Genomic DNA, 18,475 nt, shown 5'->3' with positions numbered 1-18,475 from the left:
GGGCAGGATTGGGGAAGAGAGGGGGGAATTCCAGTACCTAAAAAGCTGTATCACATAATGCAACGTAATAAGTTGGGAATAAATAAATAAAATAAAAATAAAAATAAGAGTTCCCAAGCACTGTTATAAAAGATGACTTTCCCTCCTTTATAATCTTAAATGCATCACAGTTCTTCCATTCTCTTTTGCTTGCCTACACATAGATAGAGATGGCTGTGATAAAGCTTGTGTAATGCTTTGCCCACAGACATTCACACCAGGTAAATAGTCTCAACAGCCCTTAACTTGTCTCACTATTTTCCTTGTTTATTCCTATTTTAAGTCTTACAATTTTCTGCTTTTAACCCACCCACCCTCTTTCACCTTAAATGTATGCTTTGCATATCTCATTTACTTTATAGTATTACTTAAAGTAGGATGCGTATGTGATGGACACCTGATTGGCTAAATTTTTAAAAGTTAAATAAAAATTTTTAAAAATCCCTAGAAACACGATAACATGCTTGTGACCAGTGTTGCTGTAAATACTTAGAGTCATCAGGCTCTTCCCAATCATCTTCAAATTGAATCATAATCATAAATATTTTCTGGTAGATGAACCTTATAACAGTACAAGTGTGTGCCTGCACATACACCAATACAGAAATAACACACAGAGTAAAGAATAATAGAGAACAATAAACATGTAGAGAAGATCACATTTATATCAACACTTGTTTGTAACATTCTTGAAAGAAAATAGAGAGAAATAATAGCGTAACGTTAAGATAATAACATTAAAAGGGTTGAATGTTGACATCGGTTTGAAATACTCAGCCCTGAAGAGTGCCCTATAATGATTAAAATGACTTCATTTCCAAATACAATTTTTTTGTGATTTAGTAGAACTTGATTGATAACTAGGTAATCACATGAAGTAAACAGCCTTCCATCAGAATATATATTATAGTTAATATGACTATTGCTTCATTCTTTGAAAGTGATTAGAAAAAAATAAATCAGTTCAACTAAATGAGTTCCATTTGCTGCATCTGTACAGGGAATACAGCAAATGAAGTAGTCATTGTGGTACAATTACTTGATCTTATTACTTGAATGAATAATGTCTGTTTTAGTTTTGCTGGTTTCATATGACAATTCATATAATTTAATAATTGATGCTTCCAAATATATATTTTCAATACTAAATCATTTTCTAACAAAAAACTGCAGTTATCTTAATGTCTATTTGTATTGTGTCCATTTTAGTAGCTAATGTTTTGGAAAAATTATTGAGTAAATTGGATTTCTGCTTAAGTTGCTGAAGTGAATTCAATGTTTATTTATTCACCTTTCCAAATACAAAGAAACACCTGTCTGAAGTTAAAGGAACAACTGAATAACGTTTATTATATAGTTGAAAAGTCAAACTTCAAATATCCTTGGAGTTTAGATGAGAGTAGGAAGATTAAATTTTTTATTCTATGTTGAGTTTGGATTGAAAACATGAAAAGAAATACTGTTGTCTGAAAGAATCATTCCTCTTTCCTCAAATCCTTAGCATTAATTAAATCAGCTACCCAGCAAGAAGGAAAACACAAACTCCGGATTTTTTATTAGCAAATTTGAATTGTAAATTATATATGTTTCCATGCCATTTGGAACATAATGACTACTTGTCTAAATTTAAAATACAAATAAGAGTATACACGACGGTAATCTAAATTGTACCGTCAAAATGCACAATCACCAGGGGACATGAAATTGCTGTGCATACACAAATTTTTTTCATTTTATAAAAATAAAGATGTCTGCAAGTATTCTTATTAATTTGAGAAAGTAAATTAATTCAGCTAACCATTTTAAAAGCCACCAGCAGTTAACTGGCTTGTGAATTGCTGATCACATGGCAATATCCACTTAGTAGCTTCTGTCTTAACATCTTTCTTTGGAAAGGATTAAACCACGCAGTGTTTTTTAATGTGATAATAAAAGCGTATCAATCTTGCTGGGAATTTTAATGAATGACCACTGTCCCAGGTTTTAAACATACAAAGATGTGCTCTAAACTACCTCATCAGCATCCATGGCTGTCAGCTGCATAATCTTAGACCCGTCTCCTATGTTCTCTTCCACAGTGAGGTCCAGCATGTCAGTTGGAAATACTGGCGGATTGTCATTGATATCCTGAAGCGTTATTTCTACCTGCAAGGAGAGAAGGAAACAATGCATAAATACATCATGTGTTTGCAAGTTACTAGTTAAAGCACGTATCAAATATCTATGCCACAAAGCCTACCAAAATGATTCCAAACTTCTGCGTGTAGGATCCAAGCAACAGCAACTATCCCCAATGAAAATCATGTAATTTTAATTGGAAAATAGAGTTAATTTGACTTGTGAATAGCAAATGATTTGAACTAGCTGCATGGTGTTGACACTAGAAAACATCCATGGATCAACTGTCATTTTAATCCCCAGTGAAGAACTGCCAAAACATGGGGCCATCTGTCATTCAACCATTATATGGCTGTCTGACACACATATGAGGTGGTGTAAAAATTCTTCCTGAAATGTTTACATATCGGCAACTAATGTCTTGGAGACATAAAAAGGTTCACATACTGTCTTAAGAAACATTTAGAATTTTTCACTTTAAGGTTAACTCTCAACCTTTGGGGAAGAAAAGTACACAAGTGTTCCCTCCATCCCCACTCCTATCAGCAGTTCTTATTTGTAAGTAAAACCAAACCATCACTCCTTTCAGATGTCATGTTTATGTAGGTTACAAATATTAACAGTTTTGTTTGAAAGAACATAACCAGAGTTATTTGTTTCCTTACAAGAGAAAAACTGTTTAGAAAAAAGGATTTGTGAAATCTAAATAAAAAACTCCACACCATGTGTTCCTTCCCTGGAGCAAGGTGCTAAAACCTGAAGTTCGGACAAGAAAAGGGGAGACAGTTGCTAATAAAACAGAGAGCTTGCCTAGCTCAATCACAAAATTTTAAATCATGAAGAAAAACCAACCTATTTAAGTAGGCTACCACCAGGACCTTTTTTTTCCATCGGATAAAATGTCATAGTTTATGGATTGTGCTGTAAAAACTTTGTTTAAGAACAATCAAGCCAAATATGAGGAGAAAGGGAGAACAAAAAAAAAAAATCTGAATTCTTGAGAGGATTGCAGGTAGAAGAAAAGAAGTAGCAAGTAGGGTCATCACCTCCCTCGGGCTAAACAATGAGTAAGAAATAGGAGGCAGACAAACACGGGAGAGCTTGATAACAAGCAAAAACATCAACAGACTGATCTATAAAATTAAATACTGAGTGATTGTTACATCTATAATTGTACATTTTAGTGTAAGAATGTTCAACACAGCAAATGGCTACAGTTCCTCATTGAATAGCTAAGGCACTCAGTCTTAGCAGTTCGAAATCCACCACATCTGGTTTTGGCTGGCCCTGGTCATTCGCTATACCACTTCCTTCAAGAAAAAAAAATCTACATTAGCTCCAATTACAGCTTAAAGGATGCATTTCTAATTTATTTTAAGCCTTATATATATTGTGGGTTTTTAGAATTAGAGAGCACGGTTCAAATCTGGTTTGTACTTATTAGCTGGGTGAACTGGACACTTACTTTCTCTTAGCTACAGTCCCTCATATTAAAATCAGGATAATAATATGTGTCGTAGGGTATTTACAAAAAATCTAGTGACATAGGTTAAGAGATTAAGCTCAGACCACGACCCATAAAGAAGTGTTTGTACAGAAAGATCTAGATTATCAAGCTATTAGGAAACACACAATAGCTTCTAGAGTAGAGAAAGAATTAAAAAAAAAGTGTTCATTAAACCAAAATTCAGTGTGTCACATATAGATTTAATCAAAACAATATTTCATCATTGAAAATATGAGATGTACATTCTTATTTCCTGTGTAAGAAGAGCTCTGAGACACCCACATTTAAAAAAAAATGTCTTCGAGTTGCAGACTGCTGATCCTGTTGTTGGTGCTATAATGTAGTAGGCAAACACGACAGTCTATGACGTGAACACCCCAAATGGGCACCAGTTCATGCCCTGGCTGCTCAATCTCTGATCTAGATCCCTGATGACGCACCTAGCAAAGCAGCAGATGGTCCAAGTCCTTGGGCCCCTGCAACCACATGAGAAACCATGTGAGAAACCCTTGGTCCCTGGCCTCAGCCCAGCCCAACCCTGGTGGTTGCAGACGTATGGCAAGTGAATCAGTGAATGGAAGATCTTTCTGTCACTGTCACTTCTTCTACCTCTGATCTTCTCTTTCTTTTTCATCCTGCCTTTCATATAAATAAATAAATCTTGTAAAAAAATCCACATGATTTTGAAATATGATTGGACATCCATTTAAGAATATAACAATTAATAGTCTCCAGAAATTAATAGACATTTTCACATGGCATTAATAGCCCTTAAGATACAAAAAAAAAAAAGACCAGAAGTCAAACAGATGAGTATTCTGAAAACCTCAGAATTCAATTCTGAATTTTTACCTTAACAGATTTTTTAAAATTCTAAGTTATTTTTTATCTGTAATTCTATGACTCATTTTATTGGGGGAAATGAGCCAATGATCATTTTGTAAACATATTTATAATACGTGCATATCAGTGTGTGTTTAGGTAACTGTAAATAGAATTATTGCGCATATATGTAACTGTTTAAGTGTATAAATGTGTGTGTGAAACTGAATACATATGTTCACAGGAACAATGCTAAATTGAGAGTAAAAAGAATCCAGTTTAAACCAGTTAATGCATATCAATAAACTACTATACACTAGAAAAAGTTGGATATGACAGAGAGTTCTTATTTAATGTGGATCTTCTTAGGCATATATTATTATATCTAATGAAATAATGAAACAGGTAGAGCAGATTGTTGGGATGTACACCTCTATACATATACATATAAATGCAGCAATATTTATTCAACATTTTAAAATCTATCCTATGGCAGGCTGTCTTAGTCATTAAAAGTACAGAAGAAAACCAAGTAGGCAAAAACCCTTGCCTGGAATAGGTGGAAAGTTTCAAAAAAAAAAAAAAGTACATACAAATAGAAAAATGTAGAGTTGTCCCAGGAAAACCTTGGTTTGCATAGTGTTTTCAAGCAGTCTGCTTCCATTTCATAGATAATTCTTTGACTTTCCTGGCCTCTTCCCACAGGTAGTTACCATTTCTCCCGATGATTCCATACCCTAAAATGTGTGTGTCTCACTCTTGTGGGTCTGACACCAACCACTTCCATGACCTCTCCGCACTAAGATTTAGTTTGGTTTATTTTGAAATGTTATCATATAAAACAGTGAAACAAATACGAAAAATTTAGAGAAAAAAAACCCAGAAGCAATAATTAAAACACTTTAATATTTAAAGACCCTCTCCTTTGGTGAAGTTAGGTGATTTAAAAAAATACAGACCGTAGTTACTAATCATTCAATGTGCTCTACCACCCCTAAGCTAAACTAGGTCAATTGCATTTTTTGGTAAAGACATACTATACACTAATGTACAGTATACTTTAAAGTTTTCTCGACTTAATTTAATTGAAAAGCACAGTAGCATATAGTAAAGACAGAGATCTTCCATTAAATGGTTGACTTCCCAAATATCAGCTTCATTCCAGCTGGCCCAAGCCTAAGCAAAGGGCTAGGAATCTGGCCCACGTCTTCCACATTAGTGGCAGGAACTCAAGTACTTGAGTCATTATCTCCGGCCTCCCACAGTACATATCAGTAGGAAGCTGGAATCAAAAGGAGCCAGGAACCAACTCTCAGCACTTTGACATGGGATGTGGTCTTTTCCACCTTATACGTTGCACTAACTGCCCACCCACCATCACTGTCTTCTTGGTGCTTTACGCTGACCTGCACATCTGTTTAGACCTGAAGTAAATAAAATCATTCTATTTGAACTTATTTCGGAAAACTTATATGCTGAACTCATAAACTTCTCCAATGCTCCTATTTTAAAGACAAACAGAAACTTTTGCCCAGCAGCAGGAAATAACTAAGTAAAGAGACAGCCTACAGAATCGAAGAAAATATTTATAAACTCTGATCTGAGAAGGAGAATGGGTGTCTATCCACAGGGTATAAAGAACACAACCAACTCAGTAACAAGCAAGTGATTCAATAAAAAATTGTCACAGGATCCAAATATACATTACTAAAAAGAAAAAAAATACAAATGGCCAACTGACACGTTAAAAAAATTCCTCAACATCACTAATCATCATGAAAACGCACATCAAAGCCATAATGAGCATCACCTGACTCCTGTAAAATTGGCTATTGTGGAAAAGACAAAAGATGGCAAGTGTTGATGAGGAGGTGGAAAAAGGGAGGCCTTCTGTACTCTTGAAACAGTATGTTAATTGGCACAGCTACATGGAAGAAATTATGTAGGTTCATACAAATCTACAAAGCAAACTGCCATATGATCCAGCAATCCAACTTTTCAGTGTGTGTCCAAGGCAAATGAAATTTGTATGTTGAAGAGAAGTCTGCATTCCCACACTTATGAAACAATATTTACAAAAAACAGTAAATGGAAATAGCCTAAATATCCACCATGATGAGTGAAGAAAGAAAATGCAGTACGTACACACAATAAAATATTACTCAGGTATATAAAGAAAAAAAACTTTGTATTTTCAACAATACTGATGAAACTATTAATTAAGCCAGGCACAGAAAGACATCATCTCATTCATACATGAATCATAAAAAAAAACAGGTGATTGTAAATGTTAAAAATATGATGGTGGCTGCCAAAGGCTGGGAAAAGTGCTGAGGAAGGGATGAAGAAAGGTTAATTTACAGGTGCTTCTTCAGTGCTGGTTAGGAGTGAGACATTGTGGAGTTATATTGTATATATAGAATGAGGACGGAATGTTACTTTTCTATATTTCTCTCTAAAAAAATTAAAAACAGGATTTTGGGATGCTTTCACTGGAAATAAATCTTAAATGCGTAGAATGATTAATTATTGGATATTACACAATGTATATGTGCGACAAAACTTTGATTAGTAGTAACCCATTATGTACTATTTCATGGTTATGAAATGTTTAATATAAAGATGTTTAATTATTTTCTTTTTATTTGCAACTGACATGCCATAGAAAATTTAAAAAAAAATTCCAATAGCTTCAATGATTTAATTTCAGAGTCCATTTTCAATGTACCAATTGTGAAATTTCGCAAAAATTGATCAAAGATGATAAAAATGTTGCCCTGTGCATATCTTATTCAGTCCTATCAAATGCTGGCCTGTGAGCTGAGATATTTCATCCTTAAGGAACAAATGTGGCTTTACCTGCTTTAATTGCAAAAAGAATAGATGGAAGCTTTGTGACTTTTTCACAACAAATACAACAGCTGTTAATGGTTGAACCACAAGAACTATGCCCTGCCGCTTATCCTGAGATCATTAGTGACATTTAGAATAATGACTTTTTAATTAAGATTTGTGATTCCAAGAAACTAAAACACCAATTAAAAAAAATCACTGTGTTTGGAGAAAGTACAAGAATAAAAACTAAAATCACTTTGACTAGAGAAATATTTAACTGAAATTTTAAAAGTTAGCCAGCCATCAGTTCAAAAGTAGTCCATAGGTTGGTAGTTTGATAAAGGTGAAACTTGGATTAGAAACACTGCACTAAACGGAGCTATCAATACTTATTTTGAAAGGATGGAATTAATGGCTTACAGCTTGCTGGACAGTCACATGTATATTTCAAAATAAAAAAGCATCAATACTAGAATAGTTGCTGTGCAATGAACAAAATGCTTCCACTTTAATTTTTTTCTGCAGTGTACTACCCTCCTTATATTTGTACCACATAAAGAATCATGTTTAACCTGAGAAATTATTTTCTGAATTTTTAAGTCACTAACTCAGCATACAACTGTCTGACCAAGCAACCATTACTTTACATTAGCAATTGCTAAAATATGACATAAACTTAAATATGACTATAAAACATGGTACTTTAGTAATTTAACTTAACATTATGAAAATAACACATCATATTCAGGTTTAAGGAATCAAGCTAAATAGCAGGGTCAATTATGGGCTTCATTCTCCATGCAATGTCTAATTGCATATTGGTCATTACTACCTCAATCACAATTAAAAATACATTCTTAAAGTTCTAATTTCTCTGCCATGTAAATGATATGGTTCTTAATGAATCAGAATGAATACAATTTGTTGATTTTTAATTAATTATTTCTTGCAGACTATATAATATAGTTCTGAAAAAATACATATATGTATATATAAATTAAATACATATTTATTTGGGGGAACTGTAGAATTTATGATATACAACATTCAGAAATCCATTCATTTACAAATAAAAGTTTTAGTCATTTTGAAGGAAAATTAAGTATTACTGGGTCCAGTTTATTTCACAGGGAATGAAAATCAAGGCACTGAAATGTCAAGTAATTTATCAAAGAAAAACAACACCAGGCTGCTGGACTCCAGCCTACTGAATTAAAGGAAACTTGCACAGAGTGAAGTTAATGATGTGCTTGATACTGCAGACCTGGGATCCTGCATGAAGACATTGATCTTACAAATTAAATAAGCACGGGATGTCGAAAACCACAAAAAAAAATGATTTTTAAGTAAATTAGTATTTTATGAGCTTTTACTACAAATTTGTTTCATCTTACATGCTTGCTTATTTTTTTGTTCTTTTATCTTTACATTAAGGGAAGGTAATCTTGAGTGTTTGTCTTATGTGTACCACCAGAAGATTATTAACCATTCTACAGAAAGGTTGTGAGTTTATGTTAAACTTGAAGAACATTAGTTAAAGCTTAAAATATCAGTGACATTGCTTTTAAAGTGTGTAGAAAATATTGCCTCTTTTAAGGCTGCAATATTCATAATGTTCATTTTCAGAAAAGAACTAAACTCTACAGATGTGGGGATGCCACAAAACTAAAATAGTAAGACAAATAAACACAAGGTTAATAACGTCTGCACAGTTGTATTAATCGGTGACAACTAATTTCTTATTTTATTAACTTTAGTTTTGTGAAACTGACGCCTAAATGTTGAATTTCTAACATGGTTTCAGTCCTAAACAAAACAAATTTTGAGAAAAATTTGTACCAAAAAATGATATTTAGAGTTCATAAGTATTCCTTCTAAAGATACTAAAATAGTGCCAGAATAGCTGAATTTAAATGCAACTTTTAATTACCAGTTTTGCTGAAATATTTCAAATTATTTCAAAATACTTTTTTAAAGCTCTGCCTTCTTTAATAATTATACATATTACAGAGATTGGCACAAGTTACTCAGCCTATTGACAGTGCCTAGGGGCAGATGCATTTCAGATTTAAACTTTTGGGATTTTAGACTACGGTCATAAATATAAATGTGATGAGAAAAGGACTCAAGACCTAAACACACAATTCATTCACGATTCACATATCCTCTCATACACAGTCAAGACTTGTACAATATTATAACTTATAACTATTGCCTATCACATGAGGTCAAACGTGAAACTGTCCAATTATGGCATCACATTAGCATTAAAAAAAAAAACCATAAACGAAACAACAACAACAAAAAAACCCTTCAGATTTTGCAACTTTTGGGACTCAAATTTTCAAAACAGGAATGCTCAACCTGAAATTACAAATTTCCTTAGATCATGACAGATCACTTCAGGCTGCACCCAAACAGTTGACTTCTGATGACGATCCTCTCAAAGCAGGAGTCTGCCTTACCGATTCTCACAGCTTATTCATGTTAAGCATCCAAAATGTCCTTTACAGATATTTGTGTTTTTAAAGCAAATTGAGGTTATTTTAACTTTTTTTTCCCTAGAGTTATATGGTCAGCCAATATAATAATAAAATATGTATGCTACAGAAAATGCATTAACCAAAATTGTCCTCTATTACAATATTTTGAAGCAATTCAACACTATTGGATAACTAATTCTTGTTCACCTCCAATTCCATCATACCTTTTGACACGAAATAATGTGTAATGATAATTAAACAACTCTATTCTCAGAATAATGATTTCAATTTAAAAGAACTTCAGAAAAAAAAAACTATTGTTGTATGCTTTGTTCAAAAATACGCCACTTAAGAGACTGGACCATGAAGAAACTTTGAAATCACATCACTAATTCAGAAACAGCTATACAGAACACCCTAGGAAAGGCAGGACCCAGCCTGAAAGAAGAACTGAGCAGGTGCAAATAGACTTAACCCTTAAAAAGCCGTTATGATATCATTCTAACCACACTCCACTAAATGATGCCTCATTATACTGCAGAGATTCTACTAAATTTGGTCAGGAGAAAAGTTTAATCCTACATTTAAAACAATTTTAATTTACCAGAGTGAAATCAGATGCTGGAAGCCTACCATTTAATTTTCTGTGTGGAAGCTCTAGTGAGGAGTTGGAAGTTGAAAGTAAATTCACTAAATTGAGACCTACACTAGGATCAGTCCAACACTGAAGTCTGAGCTGTCACTTCCTTTGGCCTCCAAAAGGAAAACTCCACCTTTCCTGCCCACAATGAAACAGGAGTGCGGAGTATACCCACGAGGCAGCTAGAGGTTCATTGTTGCAGAAGACAGCTCAATCCGACTGCATCAGTGTGCTGTGTGTAAAGGAGGCGTTTATGAAAGGAAGACGTCAGGATGGAAACATCAGAATCGTCACTAAAAATAAATAATAAAATTGAAGTTAAAATGTTCATCAAGCTTCACATTTTTCTCTATTTAAGTGAAGTCAAGTACTACTTGCTTTACGTGATAGGATGAACACATTTTGTAAGCCGCCAAGATAATTAGTAAATCAGCATAAAAAACTATATAAAAAGCTACTTATCCAATTGTCTGGGCAAATTGTATTAAAAGATAAGTTTATTTTGGGGTAAAAATGTTCGAAATTCACGCAAGCAGGGGTATCTAAAAATTTTTATTAAAATGTGTACTATGAAAAAACTATGCATGGGTTTAATTGTTTTTTCATATACACACACAACCGAATAATTTCCACTAACTTCTTTAAGTATGCTGATTTAGTTGAGGTTACACGGCAAGAAGGTTGTTAGTACTGAATTTCATTAGACAAATGCCATTCTACATTTATCATCTTTGGAGGGGGGGCAAACTACAGAACTTAATTTGATAAAAGATGTTCCAACACCTAACTTCAAATTTCTTTTTTTCAAAAAGATTTATTTATTTTTATTGGAAAGGCAGATATACCGAGAGGAGGAGAGACAGAGAGGAAGATCTGTCGGATGGTTCACTCCCCAAGTTACAGCAATGGATGGAGCTGAGCCAATCCGAAGACAGGAGCCAGGAGCTCTTCTGGGTCTCCCATGCGGGTGCAGAGTCCCAAGGCTTTGGGCTGTCCTCGACTACTTTCCCAGGACACAAGCATGGAGCTGGATAGTAAACGGGGCCTCTGGGATTAGAACCGGCGACCATATGGGATCCTGGCGCATGCAAGGCGAGGACTTTTACCACTACGCTATTGCGCTGGGCCCATACCTTCAAATCTCTGGCACAGAATCAGACTCAATTATTGGTAAGAAGTAATCCATGAAAAAAATCCATTGTGAGACTGGAGGGGAGAGAACTTGGAGGAGGGGGAAGAGGTCAAAAAACAAATAATAAAAAGAAAGAAAGTCCAACACCTAGCAGGCCTTTGATTTACAGGTGATAGCTCTAAGTACTCCCATTCCTCAACAACACTAAAGAGGGGCTCTGCCCTGAAAGGGGGGCTCCGGGGTCTGCATGCTTCCTTTTGTTTTCTTCTTTACTTGTTTCCCTATTTGGGGTGACCACTGGGAATTCGATTGCCCTGAGTCTGGGTGAAATGTTTCACTATATCCAGAACACTTCATCATGTAGGAGAGCCAAAATCTATTATAGCTTGCAAGTGACTCATATTTTAGTTATGAGAAGGCCTTAGCAAAGAACAGTTTACATTTAAGTGCCCTAAATGTCAGGAATGTAATGTTTGGACTGTGTAGGTATGCAAAGTCTGATCTTACACTATGAACAATGCCTTTAGGTATGTATTTATTTATGATGTATAACCAACCTAACTCAAAAGAGCCTGTGGTAACTGTAATGGCAGTGTACTATATCATCTTGATGCCATTATTTAGATTTTAAAAGTGAAATCTGGAAGAAACTAGAAGGAAAACTTAAAAGAGACATTCTATGATGGCATTCTATGACAGAAGAGCAGGGGCTACTTGTGACCAATTAGGAAAAAATCAATAAGGCCATCTCCACCTTGTTGAATGAACCATACATTTTTGGGAACACAATTTAGTTTCAAGCCCCAACTCTACTGAAGTTTTAGGGATCATCAGAAAGTAAATCTATGCATTCTGCTACATTTTTTTCTTTCTTTAGAAATAAAAGGAAAAGAAATGAATAACTGACGTATCCATTAGGAAATGAGAATTTAAATTTACACATGCTGTGGCCAAATTTTGACACAGCTAGTTAAACTGCTACCTGCATTGTCATTATGACCGATAGGCCAAGGTTAAACTGCTGCTGCTCTGTTTTTCATTCAACTCCAGCCAGTTGCGTGTTGCTCTTCCATACATGAGGAAACCCAGAATGTCCAGGTACCTGGCTGTGGTCATTTAGGGAGTGACACAGCAGATGGAGCATTCGTTTCTCTCTACGCCTCTCCTTCTCTGTTACCCTGCTATTCCAATAAATAAGATAAATCTTTTTGTAAAAAATTAAAGACTCATGGCCCAGTGCAATAGCATAGTGACTAAATTCTCACCTTGGATGTGCCATGATCCCATATGGGTGCCAGTTCATGTCCTGGCTGCTCCAGTTCCCATCCAGCTCCCTGCTTGTCACCTGGGGAAATAGTAGAGGGTAGCCCAAAAGCTTGGGGCCCTGAAACCATATGGAAGACTGATTAGAAGGAGATCCTGGCTCCTGGCTTTGAATTGGCTTAGCTCTGGCTGCTGTGGCCATTTGGGGAGTGAACCAGTGGACAGAAGATCTTTGTCTTTCCTCCTATCTGTATATCTGACTGTACAAGAAAAGAAAAAAAAACTTTTTTAAGGCATTTAATCACTTGTAAAGAAAATCACATTTAACTTAAATAGAGGGAGAGAAAGAGAAAGATTTTCCACCACTGGGTCAGTCTCTAGATAGCTGTGACAGCCAGATGTGGACAGATCAAAGCCAGGAGATAGGGACTTCATTGCGGGGGTCTCCAGTGTGTGTGAAAGGGGTCCAAACACTTGGACCCTATTCTGCTGCTCTCACGGGCTGTCAGCATGGAGTTGAATCAGTAACGGAGTAGATGTGGTATGAGCCAGCGCACATATGGGATCCTGGTGTCACAGGCAATGGCCATACCTGCTTGCTGCAATGCTAGATCCAGCATAATAAATCTTCAAACATAAACGTTATAGACTAAATACCATAATACTACGTTGTTTTCTAGAGAACATTTAGCGATACAAACATGAATCACTAACATAAAACAATAAGGATTAAAGATATTCCTCTTTGAAATTTTAAGTTAATGAACAATTCAACTTTCCTATGCTAAATCAAAATTAAAATTACATTATTTATGAAGAAGTATATAATAAAGAGATGGATTCCACTGTTCCAAATGTTCTGGAATATTAGATTCAATGGAAGGTCACATATTTTAGGTTCCTTTTAGTCTCATTTACAAAATCATAAAAATGAACATAGCAAGATATAAAACAGAACAGATTTCTGATAGAAACTACATGTTTGTAACTATGACTAATTATATGTCTCAAACAAAAGCAATTATGCTAATCTTTCACCAGCAAAACTTTTCTAGGGGTCAAAAACATAAATCCAAGGGATTATGAACGTTTGTTACTAGCAAAAAAAAAAAAAAATGCATGGGTAACAGGCAAGCTTGGAAAGTAGCCAGAAATGACGAGAAGAGCTACAGCTGAGGCTAGGATATAGTTAACTCTGTTCTTGAAGCAAAATGCTTTCCATAACTTTCTAAATGTGTGGTGACATAATAAAAAAGCCAGTTTTGTTGTGCTTTCAATATTGTTCGAATTAGAACCAAATAAGGATTTCTTTTAAGGCAAAGGCAATCATGTGTAACCACTTCAACTTTTCCTGAAATCAATACTGCATAATTTCGGTGTTTTAACAGATTCTTAAGAATGCCCAAAAGTAAATGCAGAAGAAAAGATCAAGTTAAAATATGTGTGGTTACATGAGAAACTTATGGAAATTTTTACACTGTTCCTCAAAACAAACCCCCTCGCAAAAGCAGCCAGTAGCAGACTTTTCAAGAGAGGCTAATTTGAATATAGTGGACATGCATCGGTGAAAAATAAATGCGCAAATAAAGATAACCCATTGCTTTTCCCTCTCCCCTTTTATTCTTGCCTAATAGATCCTGGATATAACAACATAGAGGACTTCCACTAAGATTTCTGAAAAGCAGAGATGTTCTTTATTTACAAAGTACATGTTGACAGAGCTTAGATCACTGGTTCCATTTCTCCATCCCTCCATTGAAGCAGCATTTCATAACTCCCACTAAGAGTGGGGCTTTTCTCTGTGTATTTTGTTGCTGGACTTACACAATATACTTTAATTGAACAATAGAATAGCTACAAATATTCCACAAGTAAAGACTTGTTCTTTATATGACTGTCATGGTTCCTAGAACAATACTCAAATGTCCTTGCTAGCTCTGCTGATACCAAAAAGGGTATATTAGATTTGTAGCAGAGGAATTCCAGCTGAGATTCCTAACCTAAACTGCTGCTTTGCTTTCAGTTTTTAAAATAAGCATACATTGTTTTTGCAGGAAACCAGAAACAAAAAGCATTTGGCTAACATTCATCTTACTTCCAAGATAAATTTAGACAACTGAATTCACCTTATGTTATGGTCAAAATATGCTTTTAAACAAGCATATGGAATCATTTCCTATTTTACTTGATAGGCACATTGACCAAGACGAAGAGACAGAGAGAGATCTTCCATCCACTGGTTCACTCTGCATGTGCCCTCATCAGCCAGGGCTGAGCCCAGCTTAAGACAGAGGTCAAGATCTCCATCCAGATATCCTACATTAGTGGCAGGCATCCAAACAGCTGAGTCATCATTTGCCATTTCTCAGGTAACAAGAAGTTTAATTCATTGGTTAATAAGGAAACGGAAATTAAATTTTAGGAAAATAGTGCTTTACAATCACTATGTTGGCTATAAACTAAAAAACACATAATATCAAGTCTTGATGAAGATGTGGAGAAATTATTTTTTAAAAATATATATATTTTTTATTAATTACATTGCATTATGTGACACAGTTTCATAGGCTCTGGGGATCCCCCAACCCTTCACCGTACCGTCCCCCCATGGTGGATTCCTCCACCTTTTTGCTCTATTACATTTCAAATTCAGTCAAGGTTCTTTCATTGCAAAAGCATACCAAGCATAGAGTCCAGAATCTTATTGTCCAGATAAATTCAACAGTTTCTTGAGGAGACCATCTCTGGTCTGAAGGCAGAGCTGGCAGAATATCATCCCGATCTACTTAAAGATGTGGAGAAATTAAACTCCTCCTACACTGCTTGTGGGAATATAAGATTGTGCAGCCACTTTGAAAAACAGTTGGATAACTCCTCAAAGTGTCAAACAGTTCTGTCATATAATCCATAATTTCACACTGCGATATTGCTATGAAAACGCCTGTACCTGGGACCAAATTAAAATATTTTATTACCCCTAGTGCAGCGATTTCTAACTAGGTTTACAAATTAAACTAATTACTAAGTATTTTGAAAATACACATTTTCAGGTCAAAGACCCAAGGTAAGTCAATTGCCAGGCACAGTCAAGAATATACCCAAAAATGTCTATTTAGCACCATATAGACAGTCCAGTGTTCATCAGGGGCACAGGTGAAATAGGACAGAAAACAACTTGCAGATTTTTCCATCTTTCATGCACTCATTATTGCCTAAAACAAACACATACAGGAGAAATAGTGTAGCCATTTCACAAAGCACTTTGTGAAATGAAATTTCAAGTCAATGAAAGCTGTCAGCAAACGTATTCTTGCTATTCTTAAGAGTTTGAAAACGCCAGGAGGGAACCTAAAAATTATTATAAAACTTTCCTTTCTTTTTAATGGTTACTTTTGTTTTTAATGGTTGTGAAGCTAAGGCCTATATGCAATATTTTTAATTATATTTTTTTACTAAATGGTATAACGTGGGTTTTTCTGAAATTATAATCTATTAAAAAATCTAATTATTAATTATTTTTCTCTGTTGATGCCACAATATTTAGGAGTTGAAAATTTCCATAATGTGATTTTTCACACAGAAGAGAAAAATGTTATCTTTGATAATTCATATAATGCTAACTAGTCTGTAATGCTATTCTAGATAAATTACAACTAATGTTACAAATAAGTGTGGTCTTTAAACATTTATTTGTATCCTTCTGAAATCTATATCTAAAACTTAATTATTTTGTTTCCCCAAGCTGTTTCTGCTGGGTTTAGCTGGGATTATCCAACCCATTCTGCTAAAAGTATATTCAAAAAGCTCATGGAGAATGCGTTTTATGAACAGCTGTACAGGATTTCCAAAATAGTTTTCACCAATTTAAACTTATATTTTAATTCTTACTTTCCAAGACGTTTTAAATTAGTGTGTTATATCCTTATTTGAAGTGAATGGTTCCTTCAACAAATAATGATAAAGAATATTATATTCTTTATCATATTTTACTGTGATGGATGTTCCTGGAAAGCAAAGAGAGAAAGTTAGTCCTTTCGTTGCGCCCTGTTTCACTTTAAGGATGCAAAAAAACATGGAGGAGATGGAAGCCATCTGTAAGACTGTAAGACTCATGTACAATTAGGTGATAATACAGAAGGTGACTCTGTGGCAGGTGAATTGGCTCACTCAGCGAATCCTCTGCTTACAAGTGCTGGCATCACATACGGGAGTCAGTTTGCATCTTGGCTGCTACATTTCCCATTCATCTCCCTGCTTGTGGCTGGAAGAGCAATGGAAGATATCCCAAGGTGTTGGGACACTGCACCTGTGCAGGAGACCCAGAGTCGGTTCCTGGCTCCTGCTTTTGAATTGATTCGGCTTCAGCTGTTAAAATCATTTGGGGAATGTCCAGTGGATGGATGACCTTTCTGTCTCACCTCTCTGTGCATCTGCCTTTTCAATACAAATAAATACATCTTTTTAAAAACGTGGATTATTGCATTTTTAAATTTGCAAAGACTATTATTGAGATCATGCCATTTGACATACAATTTTTTTAAAAAGACACTGAGGTTAGAGTTCAGTTGGTATGGTAGATTTCAGTGGATAGGATAATAACAGGTGTTAGAATTATTTTTATATATTTTGGACATTAGAAGAGTTAAGTAGCCTTCCCCCATATTATGGTCATTGAAACTGATTCTACTGGAAAAACTCACCTACTATGTACAGGCTCTGAATATCATCAACACTTTGAATGTTACTCATGTTTAGAAGCATTTTCCTTTCATCTACTTTCAGTACTCGCCCTGGTTAGTCTACACACCATAGGCTTTGATCAAGGCACACCTCCCTTACACGGCTGTTCAGGTGTGCTCCCTATGGCTGTGAAACAGAACTGGTTTATCTCAGGTTCTAGAGTATTGCAAGGACTACATTTCAGGCAGTGAGAATAATTAATTGCATCATTTATTGCAGTAGGGTGTAATAAACCACTCATCATTGTGCCACAGTCTCACACTTATTCTGGTCATTGAAACTATTCAATATGGTATGAAGTCTCTATCAGAGAACAATGATAAAATATATAAAAAACCCCAAGTATAGAACAACTCATGTAAGTGTCCAATAGTTATAAACTATAATAATGTTACAAACAATTTTGTCATATTATACAGGATAGGCAAATATCTCAGAAAGAATTTATCTGATTTACCTAAAAGTAACACAAATTATTCTAATTTTCAGTCTCCCAGTCTAGTATGGATCCCATTGCCTTATACATGGTTTTAAAGGGATAAAGCAATATTAAGAATTAACATACATCAGAGCAAAAATGTTAGAAGAATCCCTGGTGCCCATAGTGGATAAACAAAATGTGGTGTATACATGCCATGAAATATTATTCAGTCTTTAAAAGAAATTCTGGCACTTGCTACAACATAGGCTCATTTAAGACATTATGCTACAAAATGATAAATATGTTATGATTCATGGAACCAAATTCATGGAAATTGAAAGCAGAATGATGTTCAAAGAGATAAGGGTTTGGGGCAAAAGGAAGTTAATGTTCAATGAGTGCCCTCACAATTAGAGAAGATGAACACTTTTGGACATGTAAATGACATGTAATTGACGGCGATGGGCGCAGAGAA

At 35.0% G+C, this 18,475-nt stretch overlaps 1 protein-coding gene across 3 annotated transcripts in view; it reads right to left on the bottom strand.

Annotated features, from left to right (window-relative positions):
* Nucleotides 1–18,475, bottom strand: part of FAT4 (FAT atypical cadherin 4) — a 156,046-nt gene that overhangs the window by 88,185 nt on the left and 49,386 nt on the right. For all 3 annotated transcript variants that reach the window (XM_040966861.1, XM_040966860.1, XM_040966863.1), the window contains exon 2: nt 2,053–2,184. In XM_040966861.1, coding sequence (XP_040822795.1) covers nt 2,053–2,184 — 132 coding nt within the window. The remainder of the gene's footprint in view (nt 1–2,052; nt 2,185–18,475) is intronic.

Source organism: Ochotona curzoniae, unplaced genomic scaffold (genome assembly GCF_017591425.1).
Source record: "Ochotona curzoniae isolate NIBS_2020 unplaced genomic scaffold, NIBS_Ocur_1.0 scaffold_4506, whole genome shotgun sequence".
NCBI lineage: Eukaryota > Metazoa > Chordata > Mammalia > Lagomorpha > Ochotonidae > Ochotona > Ochotona curzoniae.
Note: the sequence above shows the minus strand (reverse complement) of the source record. Positions and strands in the feature narration are given on the sequence as shown.